General features: G+C 45.4%; 1 protein-coding gene and 1 long non-coding RNA gene across 6 annotated transcripts in view; one reads left to right on the forward strand and one right to left on the reverse strand.

The window, feature by feature from the left end:
• LOC310851240 overlaps positions 1–20193 on the forward strand; it is a 984470-nt gene that overhangs the window by 649834 nt on the left and 314443 nt on the right. The window lies entirely within an intron of this gene.
• The window catches only part of TET3 (tet methylcytosine dioxygenase 3), a 106787-nt gene that overhangs the window by 72131 nt on the left and 14463 nt on the right, over positions 1–20193 (reverse strand). The window contains exons 1-2 of one of the 5 annotated variants that reach the window (XM_083753115.1): positions 10163–10252; positions 9285–9341 (exon numbers count right to left, since the gene is read on the reverse strand). The exons of 1 other annotated variant lie outside the window; for it this stretch is intronic. In XM_083753115.1, coding sequence (XP_083609241.1) covers positions 9285–9341; positions 10163–10237 — 132 coding nt within the window. In that variant the 5' untranslated portion in view covers positions 10238–10252. Of the gene's footprint in view, positions 1–9284; positions 9342–9622; positions 9963–10162; positions 10253–20193 lie in introns of those variants that run through there. 3 more of the 5 variants (XM_083753116.1, XM_083753117.1, XM_083753113.1) reach the window with 3 other exon arrangements.

A 20193-nucleotide genomic window follows, 5' to 3' on the forward strand; every position in this document is an offset into this window, starting at 1 on the left:
CCAGCATCTCTGCTTCATCCTGCACCAGCTCCTTGTCTTTGTGTGGCACTTCACACCAGAGCAACTTTCCCCAGCCTAGTGTCCCAGCAGATGTTGTTGGACTCCAACTCCCATCATCCCCAGTCAGCATAGTCAATGATCAGGGATCACAGTTGTAGTAGTTTCAGTCAGAGAGGATCTATAGCTCAGTGCAGAAGCACAGGCTCTGAAGGCACCAGGTCACAGATTCAATTTCCAGCATCTAATCCTGTTAAGCGGGTCTCAGGAGGCAATGGTTGCAAAAGGACCCAAACTGGACCTTCAAAGCCATCATCAGAGAGGGAAACCTGGGCTGTACTGATCAATGGTCCAACTAGGTAAGGCAGCTAGATCTATAACCATGCCACCAGCTCAGTTTGTGACCTTGCAACACAACAAGTATTTTTAGGAGTCAAAGATGAATGAGCAGGAGGATACCGTCTGAGTCTAAATTATTGCTGCCTCCACACATCAGCAAAGCAATCACAATTAAGACCCTTTCCTGACAGCAAAGTGGAGGAGTCACCTTCGCCTCCTATCTCACTCATTAAGCTAAATTGCATGGGAGTCAAGTATCCACAAAGTGGGATACAAGGAAGCCTGCCAGCGGCAAAGAGACATTCCTTTGCCTTTCTTGCCCCTCTGACACCCACGCAGCTCAGCCAGAGACCACAGCCTTCATCAACATCTGAAAATCCCTTACAGCATTACAAAACAGACATAGGAGGCTCAAGGTGTTCAGTCCTTCCTGTGGAACCAGCAATTTTCAGCAACACCCTTACACTGCCCCGCTTTGTGTTTTGCTTCCTGACAACTGCAAATAAACAACTGAAAATAATTTGTCAAACATATATAAATTTAGAAAAATTTCCCCTGGACAGACCCAATTACACAAGCAACCTAAACATAATTGCTCAGGGCAATTATGTATTTTCGGAGCACAAGCAAAACCTCTGAAAGTTCCAGGACCTCATGCTACATCCCAGAAAATGCTTGGCTCATAAGAGGCACCCAACTCTTGGATCATGAGCAGCATAACCTTGGCTTAGCGCAAGACACTGCACTGAGTATTATGGTCCCCTTTCACAAGAGCACTGGAAAAAACAGTCTAACATGCAATGTTGCAAGTATGGGGCTATAAATATGCACTGAGCTACAGCAAGGGAACAGGTCTCAGAAAGGGGTCTTTTAATCCAGACCCAACAGATGGGTCATAACTCGGTGGTAGATTATCTGCTGTGCATGCAAAAGGTCCAGATTCAATCCCCAGCATCTCTAGGTAGGGAAACCCGGGACAATCGCTGCCAGTCAGTGTTGAACGTTCTGACTCAGAAGAAGGAAGATTCTTGTTCTTGGTGGTGGAAGTTTCAGAAGAAGGAAACACATCTGGATCACCACACGTGATGGCAGGCACAGAAGAAATTGGAACCCAACTGAAAAAGTTTAACCCAAGCATAGGGCTGGCCAATATATTGATATTGATTGTCCAATACCGGTTTCTAGACCACATCATGATAACAGTTTGAAAATAACTGATGTGGCAACACATCACAGCGTCTGCGTGCATGCAATGTGCATTTGCCTGGAAGCAGCTGGCAGAAAGCACGGTTTCATGAAGCCACTGCCAATGTTGGGTCGCTGAGATGCCACAAAGTAAGTAGCCCTGTGTCATTCCAGCCTCTTTCCTCCCTTGCTCCCTTTTGTCTGTGTGTCCTTGACTTACCCAAATGCCTGATCTTCAAGCCCCACAACTGCCCAATCTCCATGTTCCTTTGCCCACCAACACACCTGATCTCTCCCCCCCCCCCCCGGACATACACACCTGTGCAGTTTCCAAAGGCTGCTCCTTCACACACTCGCCACCCGCACCGCTCTTTCACCCCACCTAACCCCCCATGGCTGCTCCTTCGCCTGATGATGATGACAATTATTTATTGAATTCATATACTGCCCTATACCCAGAGGTCTCAGGGCAGTTGATCTTCCCACCCCACCCCACGTAGCTCAATGTTTCAGACATCATTATATATCACTAAATTGCAATAGTGATATATTGTTGTGTTGGAGACCAGATATTGCCCAGCCCTACCCAAGCAATTAGAAATCAACATACATGGAATCTCAAAGTCATTGTATTTAAACATCAATTACCAGTACTCTATTGATCAGGACTATTTCATGCACTTACTATGAATCATAGGATCATAGAACAATAGAAGTGTAGAGCAGCTTTTGCCGTCAGAAAGTTCCTTCTAACATTTAGTTCAGGTTTCCTCAAACTCGGCCCTTCAGATGTTTTTGGCCTGCAACTCCCATGATCCCTAGCTAGCAGGACCAGTGGTCAGGGATAATAATAATAATAATAATAATAATAATAATAATAATACTTTATTATTTATACCCTGCCTATCTGGCTGAGTTTCCCCAGCCACTGGGCGGCTTCCAACAAAATATTAAAATACAATAGTCTATTAAAGATTAAAAGCCTCCCTAAACAGGGCTGCCTTCAGGTGTCTTCTAAAAGTCTGGTAGTTGTTTTTCTCTTTGACATCTGGTGGGAGGGTCCACAGGGCGGGTGCCACTACCGAGAAGGCCCTCTGCCTGGTTTCTCGTAACTTGGCTTCTCGCAGTGAGGGAACCGCCAGAATTCCCTCGGCACTGGACCTCAGTGTCCGGGCAGAACGATGGGGGTGGAGACGCTCCTTCAGGTATACTGGACCGAGCTGTTTAGGGCTTTAAAGGTCAGCACCAACACTTTGAATTGTGCTCGGAAACATACTGGGATGATGGGAATTGTACTGGGATGATGGAAATTGTTGTCTCAAAACATCTGGAGGGCCAAGTTTGAGGTACCCTGGTTTAGTTGAAATCTCCTTTCTTACCATTTGACTCCATTGGCTCAGGCCCTACCCTCTCAAGGAGGAGAAAACAAGATTGCTGCGCATTCCATAAAACAGGCCTTTAGATATGTGAAGATAGCTATCACATATCCTCTCAGTCTCCTCTTTACCAGGCTATACATGCCCAACTCTCTCAACTGTTCCTCCTAAGTTTCCGGACCCTTGATTATATTGGTCTCCCTCATCTGCACACATTCCAGTTTGTCAATATCCTTCTAGAACTGGGATGCCCAGAACTAAGCATAAGACTGCATAGGAGAGCTATATTTTTCAGGTTATAACTGAACAATTGCAGATGGTCATTATAATGTTTGAGACTAATATAGCAATATTTTACACAAATTGCACTGCTATGCTTGCACTGAGCTTCTTGAAGAAGGGAGCCTTACAGTGTATAGATCTCCAAGCACAAGGCAGCTATGTATCAAAGTAATTTCAGGTTTTAACTGCAACAGTTCATGAATGTCTTTCAATGTTTTGGACTCACTCCTGCTGCAAAAAGGGAGGGGCACTTGTTGTTTCCACGGGACAATGTAAGAGGTAAAGGTAAAGGGACCCCTGACCATTAGGTCCACTTGTGGCTGACTCTGGGGTTGCGGCACTCATCTCGCTTTATTGGCCGAGAGAGCCGGCGTACAGTTTCCAGGTCATGTGGCCAGCATGACTAAGCTGCTTCTGGCGAACCAGAGCAGCACACAGAAACACCGTTTACCTTCCTGCCGGAGTGGTACCTATTTATCTACTTGCACTTTGACGTGCTTTTGAACTGCTAGGTTCACCTCATCCATATATTCATCAACTAACTCTACTACCCACCAGCCTATGATGTGGGGGTAAAGAGCTTGGCCTGCCCACCAGGGCTTCTTTAACGGTGACTGAGACTATACTGAATGTGTTTCACTTTGGACATTTGAAATGCACTCTAAAAATGCCAAGTGGTATTACTGTCAATAGGTTTCAGCTAACTTTGAAATGCCGCAGTCAAACATGCTGGAGTAAGATATAGGATACTTCATTTTAAAAAAAAAAGTTCAGAGGAATAGACAAACTTTGAATCCCACCCCACGCACATTAATTATACAAAGCCAAGCTCAGAATGCACAAAGGGAGCATTCTAAGGTCCTGCCACACATGGATGGAATTTCTCAGTACTACTCAGTGCTATTTTTCTAGAAAAAGAGGGGCCGGAACTCACCATGAGCATGGCCTTTATTCTCTTATAATAGCAAAGGAGCCCACCTGAGAGGTGCCAGAACTGAGCTCCAGTGAGTTCCGGCTGAAAAAAGTGCTGGCATTGCTACTATACTTAAGAGGTGCTGCTTCTGAGTGAAGGGCAGGAGATAGGAGGAGGAAAGGGGAATGCTTTCAACTCTACTGTGTTCCAAGCTGCCACAAGCTAACAGGAATTACAATTCTCCATTTCTTAGCTTTTCCTACCATACAAAGATCTTTGTGTTTCCAGAATTCTTTCCATTAGCCTCCCTCCCAACCCCCACATATATGGATGTAATCTGAAAACACAGAATAACAATCAGATAATGAAATTTTACAGTGGCAAAGAAACACTAAAAATCCACAATAGGGATGTTGAGTTTAATAAGGACCAATTAAAATATCACACAATTGTGAGCAAACCCTTGAGTTATTCAGCACTTCTCAACAGGCAAGATGCTATAAAACGGAGAAAGGAGAGAGAAAAGCTGAGTGTGTTATATGACATCCATGAGCGTGATCCTGAAACCACAAGGAAATGGTAGTCTACCACCTGAAGATGGGAGTTAACTTTGGATGGGCTCCACCCATTAGGCAATGTTCCTGAACGTAGTTCCTATCTGATTTTCTCCATAGCATAGCAGCTAAAAACTAATACCCAGAATTGCTAATATGAAGACAACTACACTGCCCTTTCCTTTTTTTCACTCTGCCTTCCAAGGGAACCCAATTAGGGTGATGAGGGCCTGAACTAGACCTGAGTAAAAACTGTAATTTATATACTCTCAAAAATGAGAAAACATAACAGCACTAGGTTGTTTCTTACAATCTGCCTCACACCTTGAGCACTTGATTCAATAACATCTGCAAAACTCCCCTGGCATTCTAAGTTCAACACCACTCGCAGCTTCGCCCTCCCCAAAAAAATCATCATCATCATCATTATTAAATTTATATACCACCCTATACCTGGAGGTGATTCACAGAACAAAATCAAAATATAAAACCACAAAATATATAATCAAAATAAAAACCACCCAATAGAATGCCCCCCCCCAAAAAAGAACTACATTTTAAAAGGGCATAGGATGTCAATCAAATCAACCAAAGACCTGGTTAAAAAGGAACGTTTCTGCCTGGCGCCTAAAGGTGTATGATGAAGGCACCAGGCGAACTTCCATGAGGAGAGCATTCCACAGACGGGAGGCCACTGCAGAGAAGGCCCCGTTCTCATGTTGGCTTCCTGTTTTGTTTAACATCCTACCTGAGGAAGAGTTCTGAGTAAGCTGAATATTTGCTTGCTATTCTGCAAGGTTTTAATTGGTTCTAAAGGGCAGTGCCTTACTGTAGATTCTGGACCTGTTAGAAGTGTTGTTCTGTCAAGTATCGGGGTACCAAGCTTGAAGGCTTTATAGGTTAGAACAGCACTTGAATTGTGCCAGGAAATGTACAGCAGTCAATTGTTATATGATCAGACTACTTTTTTCTTATAAAATTACTATTTAAAAACAAATTGTTGCACAGTACAAAATATAGTATACAGTAACAAAAAGCAACAGATCCATAACATAACAGTGTGCATCAGTGGCTCAAAGAAGTGAGTCACGACCGAAGGGTCACATGCAGATACAAAGACCAGTTTGAGAATCATCTGTAGGAACAATTTAATCAAGAAGGAGAGTCTAGGTAAAAGGTCCAGCTGAAAGTTCTTCTGAGTAGTTGGGAGTCTTATAATTTGCTCCAGCAAGCCTGGAACAGATTCATGAGACTCTCCTAATGAAAATACCTATGGAGGGGCCTCAACAGGCTGGTAAGAGGAACACTAGCGGAGGAAGAGGAGTGCGGGGGGAGGGCACCGCCCCCGGCAGCGCGATCCCAGTGGGGTGCCATTGCGGCTGCCCCCCTGCCCACGCTGGGCACCACACTCCCAGGATGCACATCACACCCCTCTCCGCCCCCGGTGCCAGAGCATGAAGCTCCGCCACGGAAGGAGCAAGCTGGAGTAGCAGCAGCAGGACAATCTGCGGAGCAGGTGTGCTTGTTCTCCATCTGGCCCTGCTCTTGAAGGTGAGGAGGACACCAGAGGAACACTGCCAGCAGAGGGGCAATGTCCTTTTCCTTCTGGGAGGCAGTGTTTAAGGCAATCTCAAAAGGGGTGGCAAAGGGGAGTTCACCCCCGGGGGGGTGTCAGAAGGACTACTCCATGGACATCTTTCTTGAAAGGTTCCCTCCTCCCTCCCTTTTTCGGATGTTGCAGTTCCAAGGAACATCTACTGTCTGAGAAGCTGGTGGTCCCACTTGGCAGGAGCCCAGTTATGTGCCTCCAAGAGAGGATATGGATTTCCAGAGGGCCCTGCGAGCTATTCCAGCAGATAATCCTGGCTCTCCAGTTGAAGTCCTGGTTGAAACGTGGAATGCAGAAGAGAGCTGAGCAGCAGCTGACGCAATTGCTCCTGAGAAAGCTTCCTTGTCTAGCAAAGCTCAGAAAGCTCTTTGGTCTCCCCCAGATCTGAGAGTGATAAACCAGGCTGGGAGACAGATTGAGCTCAGGAAGAGGGGGGGGGGGGGGAAATCCCAGTGAAGACAACCAAACACTGGTATGTGTTCATGTTTGATGCCCACTCAGTAGCAATGGAGGTGATGGGAAAACCCTCTTTTCCACCTCCACTGCATCCTCTTTATGCCATCCAGCTTGAACTTTTCCAGATAGTTTGGAGCTCAAAGGAGGCTGAATAGTGCCCACTGTACCATATCTGTAAGATATTTTGCGGATAAAGCTGCTTGCATGTACTAGGGTTGGATCCCACTATTACAGCAAGCGTGAGATCTAGAGAAGTATCTCCTCTCTGGTTTTACTTGAATGAATTTCTGCTGGTGAAGCCCAAGGACAAAGTGCAATTCTTGTTCATGCAATTACTTGTCTATTGCATCCTTGTGTCTTGTGGCTCATTAAAGTCCAGCCAGGAGGTGATGGCTCAATGTCTCCTTGTGGGAGGGAGAGGTCCTAGGCTACCTAAAAGAGGCAGTGACACCCTCCCTGGACCTGGAAGATTTTAATAACTTTAGGACACAGGCAAGTTCCCCCTTCCTTGAACCAGCCAATTTTCTGGATCCATTTCAATTGGGGAAGAGGCCTTGTTTTGGCACAGAGACTGCTTTGGCTACCTTGTACCAGCAGCTTTCCATACCATCAACCATTATATCCTTCAGAAGGGACTATAAAATTTGGGGGTGTGGACACTGCTTTCCACTGGTCCCACTCCTACTTGAATGGGTAGGTCCAGCTGGTAGTGCTGAGGGGATATTGCTCGGCCCCACCGATTCCCCAGTATGATATTCCCCATGTTTTTTAACATCTGCATGAAACCATTGAGTGGGGTCATCAAGAGGCTTGGAATGTTCTGTCATCAGTGCACAGACAACACACAGCTATATTTTACCTTTTCATCCTCAGCAAATGAGGTGACTACATTTTTTCTTACGTTACTGGTCAACAAAGAGCAATATAAGAACAGAATTTGCTGCCAAGGAGTGTGGTGGAGTCTCCATCTTTGGAGGTCTTTAAGCAGAGGCTTGACAACCATATGTCAGGAGTGCTCTGATGGTGTTTCCTGCTTGGCAGGGGGTTGGACTCGATGGCCCTTGTGGTCTCTTCCAACTCTATGATTCTATGATTCTATGAGAACCATCACCACCTCCCCAAAGTGCCCCATGATAAGTGGTTACAGAGTACTCTGATGTCAGTGCCCATTACATATCAGAACAGATTAAAGCTTAAAGTTATAGCAACCAACACTTTTGCAGTGTGAAGGAGGTTCCAGCATGTCTTCTTCAGTAAAGGTTCACCAATCCATTGAAAATGTGTCCTTTTGTTTCAAACCCCTCACTAATTATAATTTTTTAGTCAGATATTTTTCACAAGTGCTAACTGGCAGACTTCCTTATACCATGTGGTTATTGCCATTCCCGCCAGAAAATTCCAGTATCTTCAGAATACCAGCCTAGCCACTGGCAATAAGTGGCCAATGAAAGGCAGATTCATATTGTTTCATAAGAAAATATTAAGTACCGTAAGTCCTGGGAATTTAGCCATATGGTTTAGCTTCTAACCTTTGCATATTTAAATTGTAAGACACCCTGAGCCTTTCTCTAGAATAAAGTGTCTAGGAAATTTAATAAACCAAACTCAAGGGGGACCTGAGTGTGTAGTGTAAGGACAGCCTGGGAAAGGACAAAACCTTGGATAACAGGAAATAGAGAAATGCAACCCACATATCACCTGCGGTTGGTAGGATGGCAACTATTGCCAAATCTTAGGATGGTTGTGTGACCTTCTGTCAGACCAGTCAGAAATGTCAGCCTCTCCAACTCTCTTTCCCCTCCCTCTCATATCTACCAAGAACACCCAACCGCCACAAGCTGCAATGCTGAGCTTGGTGTTTCATCATCACCATAACTGCCTCCTCTTAGGGATTTTCCCACAAGCAGCTCTCAGATCTGGAGCAGCCCATGAGACCAGATTCTGTTGGGGGCACATGGAAAATAAGCTCTTCAGTTGTCAGTATAACAGGAGGCAGAAACTGGCCTTGTCCTGAACAAGCACATGATCAAACTGCTCACCTGCTTTCCCCCTTTTTGATACCTCCCCAAAATTAGGAGAGGGAAAGTTCCTGTTTTGCACCATCGCTACCAAGCGGTCACTTCAAGCCACATCACAGAAAGGTTAAGACAGTCACCATGGTTACATCAGGATGATGTCACACCTGTTTCACAGAGTCTCGTCTCCTTTGATAATTTTACGAGCTCATACAGAGATCTGGGGAACAGGGAGAGAGAGAAATCATGGCTTGCCTGTCATAAACCTGGGGCACCTTTTGGATGCTCTTTGGACGCTAAGGAACTCCAAAGGAACTCAAAGAAAACCAACACATACACACCAACTGTGGATGAGAAGCAAGCCTCAGAAACTGACAACCAGGAGATGTGTGTGTGTGTGTGTGTGTGTGTGTGTGTGTGTGTGTATGATTTAGTGCAATATTACACACACACACACACACACACACACACAATCAGCTTTCACAGTTGGCCGTACTTCCACTTCCAAATCCCCCTTCAGTGCTTTTGTCTTTTTAAAAGTATACAAAGAAACAGTACCTCCACCGCTGGCTTTCGATCCCGTGTGCTGGTGTCTTTATTGTCCTTTATTTCCACCTGCAGAGGAATTTTTTAAAAAGAAAAAGAAAGAAAGAAAGAAAACAACAACTATCAAAACTAAATTTTAGAAAGCAGCCGAAGCAAAACAACAACGAGGTATCCAGCAAGATGCAAGAGAGCTTTAATTTGCCATGCCTGTGGTGGGTTATTTAAATGTTCATCCTCCATTTACAATAATCCTCTCAGGCGGAGGAGGAGGAGGGGATGGTGCGGGAGGCTTGCATTTATTTTTTTAAAGGTCTATGAACATAAACATAAGAAAGGAACCCATTTGTTACCTCGCCCCAAACCTTCCTTCTGCAGCTTCCCCCTCTGCTGGCCCGCTTCCCTTTGCTGCCTCCCAGCCAGCTCGCCTCCCCGCAAAAGCCAGCCTTCCTTCAGCCCCAGCGAGCCTCCTCCATCGCTACCAAGCAGCCATCTTGCCTCATTCTCCTTGAAGCGGCGGTACAGACACCCTGGTGCAGTCAGGGGCTTTTCTCCTGCCAGACGCTAGAGTCATTATCATACTGCCGAGCTCCCAGCCCTCTTCCCCCCCTCCCCACCAAACAAGCAGGGTGGACGTGACATGCATGCCCAGGCTTCCGCCTGCCTGCCTGCCTGCCTCACAGGAGGAGGGGCAGGGCGAGGGGAGGGGTGGGGTGGGGGAAACCCAACCCTCCCAGCAGCAGCAGCAGCAGCCAGAGCAGGAGGGCGGTGAGGGTGGGCAGGGCTTTGCAGCTGCCTCCCCAGAGCTCTCACCTGCCTCACAGAGGCAGCAGTCCAAAGCAAGGAGAAGGACGAGGAGGGTCACCCAGAGCTGTCACCACTGCTCTACTGACCCAGTGCCACTCCGGCCAAGATCTGTCCACCAGGGATGGAGCTGGGACTCTGCTACTTCCCCTGCATGGACACATTACTGAGGGAAGCAGCTCTCGGAGGAGGAAGTCCACAGCAAGGATGAGGCCATTCACTCACGTGGGCCAATTCTCGCGGAGGAGGCCCTGCGCCTGCCAGGGCCAGTTTGGCAAGGAGTAAGGCAGGCATCTCCAGGAATGTCATGAAGGCCTGGCAAGGGCACCACGGCCACGTGTGGCTCTGCACAAAACAAATAACACTGTGCATTCCCCACCACCACCACAGTTTTTAATATTACAACAGCACGAAAATTTTAATAACAGATTGAAAAATGCACCCACAAACCACATACAAAGAAAAAAATTCAAAAGATATAAAGTTCAAAGACTTAGTTAGCAATAATTGTTCCTATTAGAACACTTTAGGAATCATGCAATGCATGTAATCATGAGAAACAGTGTGGTGTAGTGGTTAGAGTGCTGGACTGGAACCTGGGAGATCAGGATTCAAATCCACACCCGAAACATTACAAAGCCACCCTTTGACTGGGGAAGCAATGTATTCCCCCCCCTCCCCCGGCCACAGTGTTCAACAAATGGCTTCCAATTTTATTGCTGGTTTTTCTTTTCTTTTGCTCACAAATAACATGTCATAGATTTTGCCATCACAGCAAAGATCCCAAACCTTTTCTAGCAATGCTCTGCATTTTTTTAGTGGTCAGAGCGATTCAGCTTCCTGGTCAGGCAGGTCACCCTTTATATTCCCCACACTGCAGGTCTGTATTTCATGTATCAATTCTCCTTTTGTGGAACCCCTCACTCTAACCCAATCATTTTCTTATCAGCAGATTCAGATAAAAGGAAGCACTCTGCTGCCATAAAAGCATGGTTGCTAGGTTCTTTCACAACTATGCCTTCAGGTGCTTTTCTTTTTTTTATTATCTTTACATTTATACCTCACCTTTCCTCCAAGGGGCTCATGGTCCTTCCCATTTTATTCTAACAAGAACCCTGAGGCAGGTTAGGCTGAGAGCCAGAGATTGGTCCAAGGTCACCCAACAAGCGGAGTAGGGATTTAAACCCTGGTGAAAAAGCAAGACGCAATCTGTCTAATGAAGAGAAGACATAGCCAGTTTAGGTGGCTTTTAAAAGGGAGGGGGGGTAGAAAACTTCATGGAGAGGGCTATCCAGGATTATCAGCCATGACAGCCTTTACATCCGCAGTCTCCAACCTGGTGCCTTCCTGATGTTTTGTACTACAACTCCTATTAGTTCCAACATCCTACAGCTCCATTGTTTGAAGCTGACAACATCTGGAGGGCCGCTGACTGGGGATGGCTGCCTGAGACAGAGACGGTACATCTGTGAATGCCAGATGCTGGATGAAAACGAACAACAGGCGAAGGCCTTTTTTATAATAATAATAATAATAATAATAATTTTTTATTTATACCCCGCCCTCCCCAGCCAAGGCCGGGCTCATTTTTTGGCCCATTTGTGAGTCCCAAGAGGTGTGTCACTGACCAGCCATTGCTGTAATCCAAATGCTGAACTAGGTGGATGTTTGGTCCAATTCAGCAGGGCTCTTCAGTTCGCAACAGATTTTTTCCCCTGACAGGTAGGCTTTCTAATATACAATGCCTCACATCCAACTCAAAACTGAGCAATCCAACAAAGCTTTTGCTACTCAAGAGTCTGCTGAAAGCTTAAGGTTATATATATATTTAAAAATAATATTTATTAACAGTTTAAAGATTACAAAAAGAAGAAAAAGAATTAAACAAAACAATACAAAACATTACAAAAACAAAAACACTACATAAAACATTGAATTAACAAAACAAAACAATTAAAAACACATCCAATAATTTCAATATCTTATCTTTCATTCACTTGTTTCAGCGACCTCCTCACACCTCCCTTTTCGTATTCCACTTCAGTTAACTGTTTCAGCAATTCCTTTCCATCTTCCTCTGTTTTCTGTCCTGTAATTTATCTTAACATATTCTAACCTTATTTTTCCCTTTAATGCATTAACAATCTATTTGTACTTAGTTCCTTATAACATTTCTGCTAAAGCCATATAACTTCATTCCAACATTTTTCTAACATTCATTGATTTTACAGTATTTCTGTAAATAATCTTTAATTTTTTTCCAATCTTCTTCCACCAACTCTTCTCCCTGGTCTCGGATTCTGCCAGTCATTTCCGCCAGTTCCATATAGTCCATCAACTTCATCTGCCAGAAAGCTTAAGGTCATAGACTTGATCTAGGTGACAAGGTGTGTGTGGAATGTGAGTCTTCATAGTATCATAGAATCACAGAATTGTAGAGTTGGAAGGAATCCCAAGGGTCATCTAGTCCAACCCCCTGCAATGCATGAATCTTTTGCCCAATGTGAGGCTTCAACCCACAACCCTGAGATTAAGAGTCCATGCTCTACTGACTAAACAATCCCAGGGTAAAGGCTATGTTTCCTTAGGCATGTCATACTTAGGCTGATGGATCACACTTTGCAGGCAATGTTTGCAGGACTAACATCATTCCTCTCAGAATGGTCTTTGTTGTCTCATTCAAACAAGAAAAAAGGTGTGCCCCTTATTGCAACAGAGGGCCCTACAGGAACACAGCAGACACAGAAGGGTGACACCCAGCTCCCAAACACATTTGCACAATCAACCTTCATAGCTTATTCCTCATGCATAGGAACATCTCAGACAGCCAAGCACATTCATGCAGACATGGAAATGTGCTCTTAAAGAGATAGCTGCGTGCCCAGTCACATTCTGCTCTACAAGATCTGCACAGACTTGTCCCATCATCTGTAGAAATCCGTCCCAGATTGAAATCAGCTGCCTACATGAAAAGAATTCACTCTACCGCAATCCAGCACATTTCTGGAATCAGCAGATGCAAGTAAACTGGTTGCCAGACCTGTTTGTGCATGCCAGAGGCTGAATGCTCCTCATGACTACAGGTGCCGTGCAAGGGGGTGGCGAGCCTTTTCAGCTGGAGGCCCGCATTTCCCGTCAGCCAACCCTCCAAGGCTTGCATGCCAGCAGTGGGTTTGGCCAAAGCAAAAGTGGGCATGGCCAGCCCATACCTGAGCCCGCATGCAAGCACACACTACACACTCCCAATCCCAGTTGATAAAGCTGCCTCCAGGAAAGAAGAGGGAAGCCACTGTGAGCCTCTGAGGGAAGAGACCTCAGTGATGCTGAAAACACCGGAGATCAGAGTGCGCTGGAAACGCTGCCAAATGAAATGTCCAAAGCCAAAGGAGGCTGAGCAGCTCCAGCAACCAGGAGGTCGTGAGCCTGCCTGATGCCCTGCACTCCTGTCCACTGCTCTCTGCAGGCCCAGCAGAAGGAGAATGCCTTAGGCCAGCTAAGATAATATGGGTAAAGCCACTTGATTTGCATAATGCATACAGGTTGCAAAGTTCAGATTTTCTTTTTTCCTTTTTCCTTTGTGATTAAATGAAGCAACATGAACAACTATAAGTTACTATTGCAAGGCATTGGAGTCTTATAAAGGAAGGAGAAAGATTGACACATGGGGTAAAAAAAACCACACACAACATAATTGGGTGACATTGAAGTAAAGGTAAAGATACCTCTGCCCGTACGGGCCAGTCTTGACAGACTCTGGGGTTGTGCGCCCATCTCACTTAAGAGGCCAGGGGCCAGCGCTGTCCGGAGACACTTCCGGGTCACGTGGCCAGCGTGACAAAGCTGCATCTGGCGAGCCAGAGCTGCACACGGAAACGTCGTTTACCTTCCCGCTAGTAAGCGGTCCCTATTTATCTACTTGCGCCTGGAGGTGCTTTCGAACTGCTAGGTTGGCAGGCGAACTGCTAGGTTGAACCTGGGTCCAAAACAATTGCAGATTGCTACTTAGGGCAGTCAAGCTCACATAAAAAGTTAACTGGCCTACTTATGCTTCCATATTCCAAGCAGACCCAGACATCACAAGGTCTTCAAAGTCCTGTGCACTATGGAGACCTGCCCACGCCCCCTTCCAGCCTGGGTAGGGTAGGGCTTCCTCCCTACAGCTGTGTCCAACTTTGGAACATCCATAAGCTCAATGCAGCTGCCTCTGCCCCCACCCTGCCTCTAAGCAGGGGAGGAGATGGAGGCTCTGCTCATCACCCTGGCTATAGATCTTCCATCATGACATCCCTTCCAGGGGGATTGTTGAAGACTGGGCAGCATATGTGGTTGCCACCATTTTATCTTCACAACAACCTTGTGAGGCAGGTTAGGATGAGAGGGATCATGCAACCAAGTGCCATCAGGATTTCAATCAGGGTCTCCCCAGGCCTGATCCAAAACTCTTAATCACAGAACATAGTGATTCTTTGTTAGCCATCTAAGCCTCTAAGGCCAAAAAGCAAGAGAAGAGAAATCAGGAAGCACCTCTATCTACTTGTGTGGAAGGAGCCAAAACTTCCTCCAGGCAAAGGACACATTTGCAAGCCTGTTCAAGAGCAATTTTCACCAGCAGGAAAGCCAGCAGGTATTAAGCTGGTCAATGAGGAACCCTAGAGCTTTCACACTCTTCTGCCATCCTTAGCCTCTCCTTTTCCAGCTTGGTGTCCTGCAGAGGTTTTGGAATATAGTCACAGCAACACCACACATTTAAAGCACTCTTACCAGCCATGGAGATTCTTTGGAAACGTAGTTTGTTGGGGATGTCAGAGCTCTGTGAGGCAGCACCTTTAACCAACAGTATGGCATAATGGTTAGAGGGTTGGACTAAGACCTGGGAGACCAGGGTTCAAATCCCCACTTGGCCACAAGGTTCACTGAGTGATGCCAGCTGTGGTGAGCACAGCTCTTGTAGTCAGAAACATCTGGTTAGGAAAGGCTGCCTTAACTTGATTAAAGTTGCCTTCCACTGACAGAGATAATGTGAAGCACTTAACATTCAATTGCTAAGAGAAAGTGTGAGTATTACTATTACTCTAAAAGTGAACTTAAACACTGGTGGAAAGTTCCCAGTGCAATTATAGCTATGCTATCTGGGGTGGAATATTGGGGAAATGAATCAAAACTAGCTTAAGAACAATTTTTCACTAGAGAGAGGCTTCAACCACAACCAGTATCTTTGCATTGCAGGGGTTTGGACCAAATGACCCTTTGAGTCTCTCCCAACTCTGCAATTCTATGATCTCAACCAGTTACTGTCTCTGCAATGAACTAGGTAGGTTTCAAAACCACACAAACAACCAAACTTTAGAGCAACTGGACCCACCAGAAACAAATAACTCAACACTAATGGCAACACTAATGTTCCAGACATGAGCTTTACCACTGACCCAACTGCCATCACCTGAAAAGTAATGAAGTCACTTTGGTTGGGGCTGAGTGGCTGCTTAGTCATTAACCAGCACCTCAATGTGGACAGCAGCTGATGTTTAAATGAGAAAGTCTCGCTGCAGTAAAAAGGGAAAGGGTGTGGGGAGAGGACAGGTTTTCAAGGGTCAGTGAGCACTTGCTTCTTGCAGTGAAGATCCCCCACTGTGATCTTTTGTAATAAATAAAAGCCATGGTCATTCACCTTTCCCCCTCTAATCAATAGTGACCTCTAGAACAAAACAGGCGGGGGGGGGGAGAGACCCATTCCTCTTTTCTTTTGCAGAGGTCCATGGCCCCTCCCTGCCTCTAACACACAAGCAGCTGAAAATCACCCCTATTCGCTACAGAAACACTGTATGTCTCCTCCCCTTGCATTTAAACAACACCCGTGACAGCCCCACTGAAAGAGCTCTGCTAAAACCCACCCTTTATAGCCCCAAAGTCCAGCAGAAGAAAAAACACAGAGCAAGCACTGTGATGATAAAATGATAGAAGTGCTTTTTTGAGTTACACAGAACTCTTCTGCAGGCATGGACTAAAGCACAACAAATACACAAATCACAGCTGTTACCAGTGTGTCAAGGCTGGCATTTAACCCAACAGTTTTAAGACTAAGGAGCAGATATAACCAGAAGGATACACAGTCATTCCAAAAGAGAGAGCAACAATTCTGGAACAAAGTTGGCTTTCTGTTACAATTTCACCCAACTCATGGTGATGCATATGGCTACCGTAAGAGCCCTGATGGATCAAAACCATGCTTCATCCAGTCCAGCATCTACAATTTCTCACAGTGGCCAACCAGGTGCCCTAATAGGAACTCCACAAGCAGGGTGGAGGCTCTGCTCTGCCCCCACAGTCAGAAGCAGCAATGCTTCTGAATACCCATTGCAGACCCTCCCAAAGTCCCTGTTTTCCAATGACAGACCCGGATTTGCAGAAGCCAACCTGGTTTCTGATTGGATCCCAGAATGTCCCACTTTTCCTTAGGATGTCCCTATTTTCATTGGAGAAATGTTGGAGGGTATGGCATTATCTGACCCCCTGAGCCAAGGAGATGAGTAACTATACAACCTTTAGGAGACATCTGAAGGCATCCCCATATATAGGGAAGCTTTTTTAATGTTTAATGTTTTATTCTGTTTTTATATACATTGGAGGGACGCGGGTGGCACTGTGGGTTAAACCACAGAGCCTAGGGCTTGCCAATCGGAAGGTTGGTGGTTTGAATCCCCACAACGGGGTGAGCTCCTGTTGCTCGGTCCCAGCTCCTGCCAACCTAGCAGTTCGAAAGCTCGTCAAAGTGCAAGTAGATAAATAGGTACCGCTCCGGCGGGATGGTAAACGGCGTTTCCGTGCACTGCTCTGGTTCACCAGAAGCGGCTTAGTCATGCTGGCCACATGACCCGGAAGCTGTACACCGGCTCCCTCAGCCAGTAAAGCGAGATGAGCACTGCAACCCCAGAGTCGGCCACGAATGGACCTAATGGTCAGGGGTCCCTTTACCTTTATATACATTGGAAGCTACCCAAAGGAGCTAGGGCAACCCAATCAGATGGGCAGGGCATCATCATCATCATCATCATTATTATTATTATTAAATAGGACATCCCTGTTTTCATTGGCGAAATGTTGGAGGGTATGCAGTTGCTGGGATCCCCAGGGGAGGAGTGGTCCTGTTGTGCTCAGGTTCTGTTTGCAGGCTTCCCACAGGCATCTGATTGAGCACTTTAAGAACAGGATGCTGGACTATATGAGCCATTAGTCAGATCCATCAGGCTCTTCTGTGGTCCAACATTCTGGGTCTCTCATTGCTGGGACCTAATAAAACACTTATAGAGAGAGCAGAAGACACATGATTCTTGTCATGATATTTGCAGAGCTGGAGATACATCATTTCTGGTCAATACTGTACAAGCTACACAGCAATCAGAGGGTGTCTGATGCAGCTCCTTGGAGCAAGGTTAGTCAACATGGTGCCCTCCAGATGCTGTTGGACCTGCAGCCAGCATGCTCAATGGTCAGGGATGATGGGAGATACAGTCCAACATCTAGGAGGCATTTGGCTAATCCTGGCTTAGGAAATGTGTGAGAACAGGATTGGCAGTGCACTTCTTTTTTAAAAAAAAATCAACAACTACAACCACTAAAAACAATCCACTCCAAAAATAGTACTTTCACTATGGTCATGATGCATCACATCAAGATTTGGGGACCAGATGATCTGTCAGATCTATTCCAGATTTATGAAACACCTCCCTCTCTCTCTCTCTCTCTCTCTCTCTCTCACACACACACACACACACACAGAGGTTCAGATGCAAGTTATTCTTCATTTGTTTATATAATGACAGTGTACAACAAGACAATTAGACATAGAAATGAAAGCAAATTTATGCAAGCCACAATCACTACCTATCAAATTTTTGCAAAGATGGACCCAACATATTTTCACATTCCTTATGCAGCTGGCAAACACACACATAAACCCTGTAAACTGACTGGCATGAAACCACCCAGCCACCACACTAATATGAGTTTGCCAGATAAAAAGCAATTTTAGACAATTTGAAAACATCATCATGCACTGTCGGCATGGTAACACAGCTCGCACTTCCCCAACTACAGCATCACTCTCAAAACAGCCAGGGACGTCAGTGATGCAGCAAGAAGGGGAGAGGTGGGTGGTGAATCTCTGCAGAAATCTCTTGGCTTCAGAGAGAGATGTCTAAGTAACAGAAAGCCTTGCAAGGATCTGTAGGGATAATACTGCTACTCCTGGGCAGTTGCAGAGAACTGCTTTTTGAAAGTGAGCATTTTCTGTGCACTGTTTGAAGAGTAAAGTACAGGTGAAAACAGCAGCACTTCGACAAGGGTGCTCAGGTCCTTGAATGAGCAGCCACAAAAGGCAACTGAAAGCTGGGCTTTGCAGTAAACTGCTGTTGCCTATTTATAAAGCCACACTAAGGTTACATTTGTATTTTATTATTTGCTGAAGAGCAGGATAAAAATGCTTTTAACTGACTAAATAAATAATCTAGCATTCTGTTTCCAACACTGGCCAGCCAGATGCATCATGGGAAGCTCACAAGGAGGGCATGAAAGGAATGGGCAGTCTGATGGGAATCTGACATCTCAGTCAGTAGAGAATGGTACAGTGGTACCTTGGGATGCAAACGAGATCCGTTCCGGAGCCCCGTTCACATCCTGAACAGAATGTAAGATGCGATGGCGTGTCTGCGCATGTGCAGGTCGCGTTTTGCGGATTCCGCGCATGCGTGTGACGTCATTTTGAGTGTCTGCACATGCGCGAGTGGCAGAACCTGAAAGTAACGTGCCTGTTACTTCCGGGTTGCCACGGAGCGCAACCCGAAAGCGCTCAACCTGAAGCACATTCAACCCGAGGTAAGACTGTACTCTTAATCTCAGAGTCATGGGTTCAAGCCTCACATTGGGCAAAAATATTTCTGCATTGCAGGGGGTTAGACTAGATGACCCTCATGGTCCCTTCCCACTCTAAAGTTCTATGATTCTAATATTATATTATGCTAGAAGCAATGCTTTTGAGGGGTCCCAGCTTATCCTTCAATCAGGAGTACAAGGGGCTTGATGCCCAGGGACCCATGGCTGCATTGTTACTTGTTAAACATAAAGCATTTTCAGAAAGGTGAGTCAGATGGCAATATTGATATTTAATATTGATCAGATGGCAAGAATTGGCTCCTGACCTTTTGTGAGCTGAGAATGAGGGTATTGTATTCCCACGCTTTGAAAGGTATTATAAAGCTGCTGTGTTAAACCATTTAACTTCATGGTTCGCCTTAGAAAAAGCAGCTAGATTGGAGGAATAGACACTATCAACACCTCTTAAACGTTTTCTTTGGTACTGAACCAAAGATGATTGAGCTTCCATTAGCTTTGATCCCTGTCTCAATGTGCTGCATAATACCTGGTGTACTTATAAATGCAAATTAACCCATTTTGCCTACTGTGAGGATTTCAAACAGTTTCAATATGCACATAGGGAACTTTGTGCAAGGAAGGAAAAACAGCAATTTAAAAGTTGGCTGGCAATAGAATCAGGAAGAAAGTCATAAGCGAGGTGGAGGTGAAGGCCTACGATTGGGGCGTGCTAAACACATCATTCTTTTCTTTAAATAATAAAAAAAACAGGCACTTGGGAGTAAGCCCCCTTGATTTTAACACTATATACATGTAAGGCCAAGGGTTAAGCCAAATACCTATTTATTACAGAAACAGACAGCTAGATTTGGAGTGTGTATTCAAAAACCAAAAGTGCTGTAACAGTTGTTCTGGTGGCTCTTATTTAAATAGTTCTTCTCTGCAATATATTATTAAAATATTGATGGCACCCATAAAAATGAATCTGTGACAGCTTTCCAAGTCACATGTGAATTCTCAAACATATACAGTTTAGTGCAAGCAGTCCCAACAAAAATTTTGATTTCCAGAAACTGTCCAATAATACCTTACTTCTACCAGCAAATAAACTTTCACAACGGTTGAAGAGAAAAGTTAAGGCCTGATTCAAACAACATGGTTTGGCAGTCATTAAAACACTACTGCTCTCCCTCTCCCAACACCATGAACTACAATTCCCTTCCTGTTTTAAGCAACCCGTGGTTTCCCCAAT

Source organism: Podarcis gaigeae, assembly GCF_964106915.1.
Source record: "Podarcis gaigeae genome assembly, chromosome: 8".
NCBI classification, from domain to species: Eukaryota; Metazoa; Chordata; class Lepidosauria; order Squamata; family Lacertidae; genus Podarcis; species Podarcis gaigeae.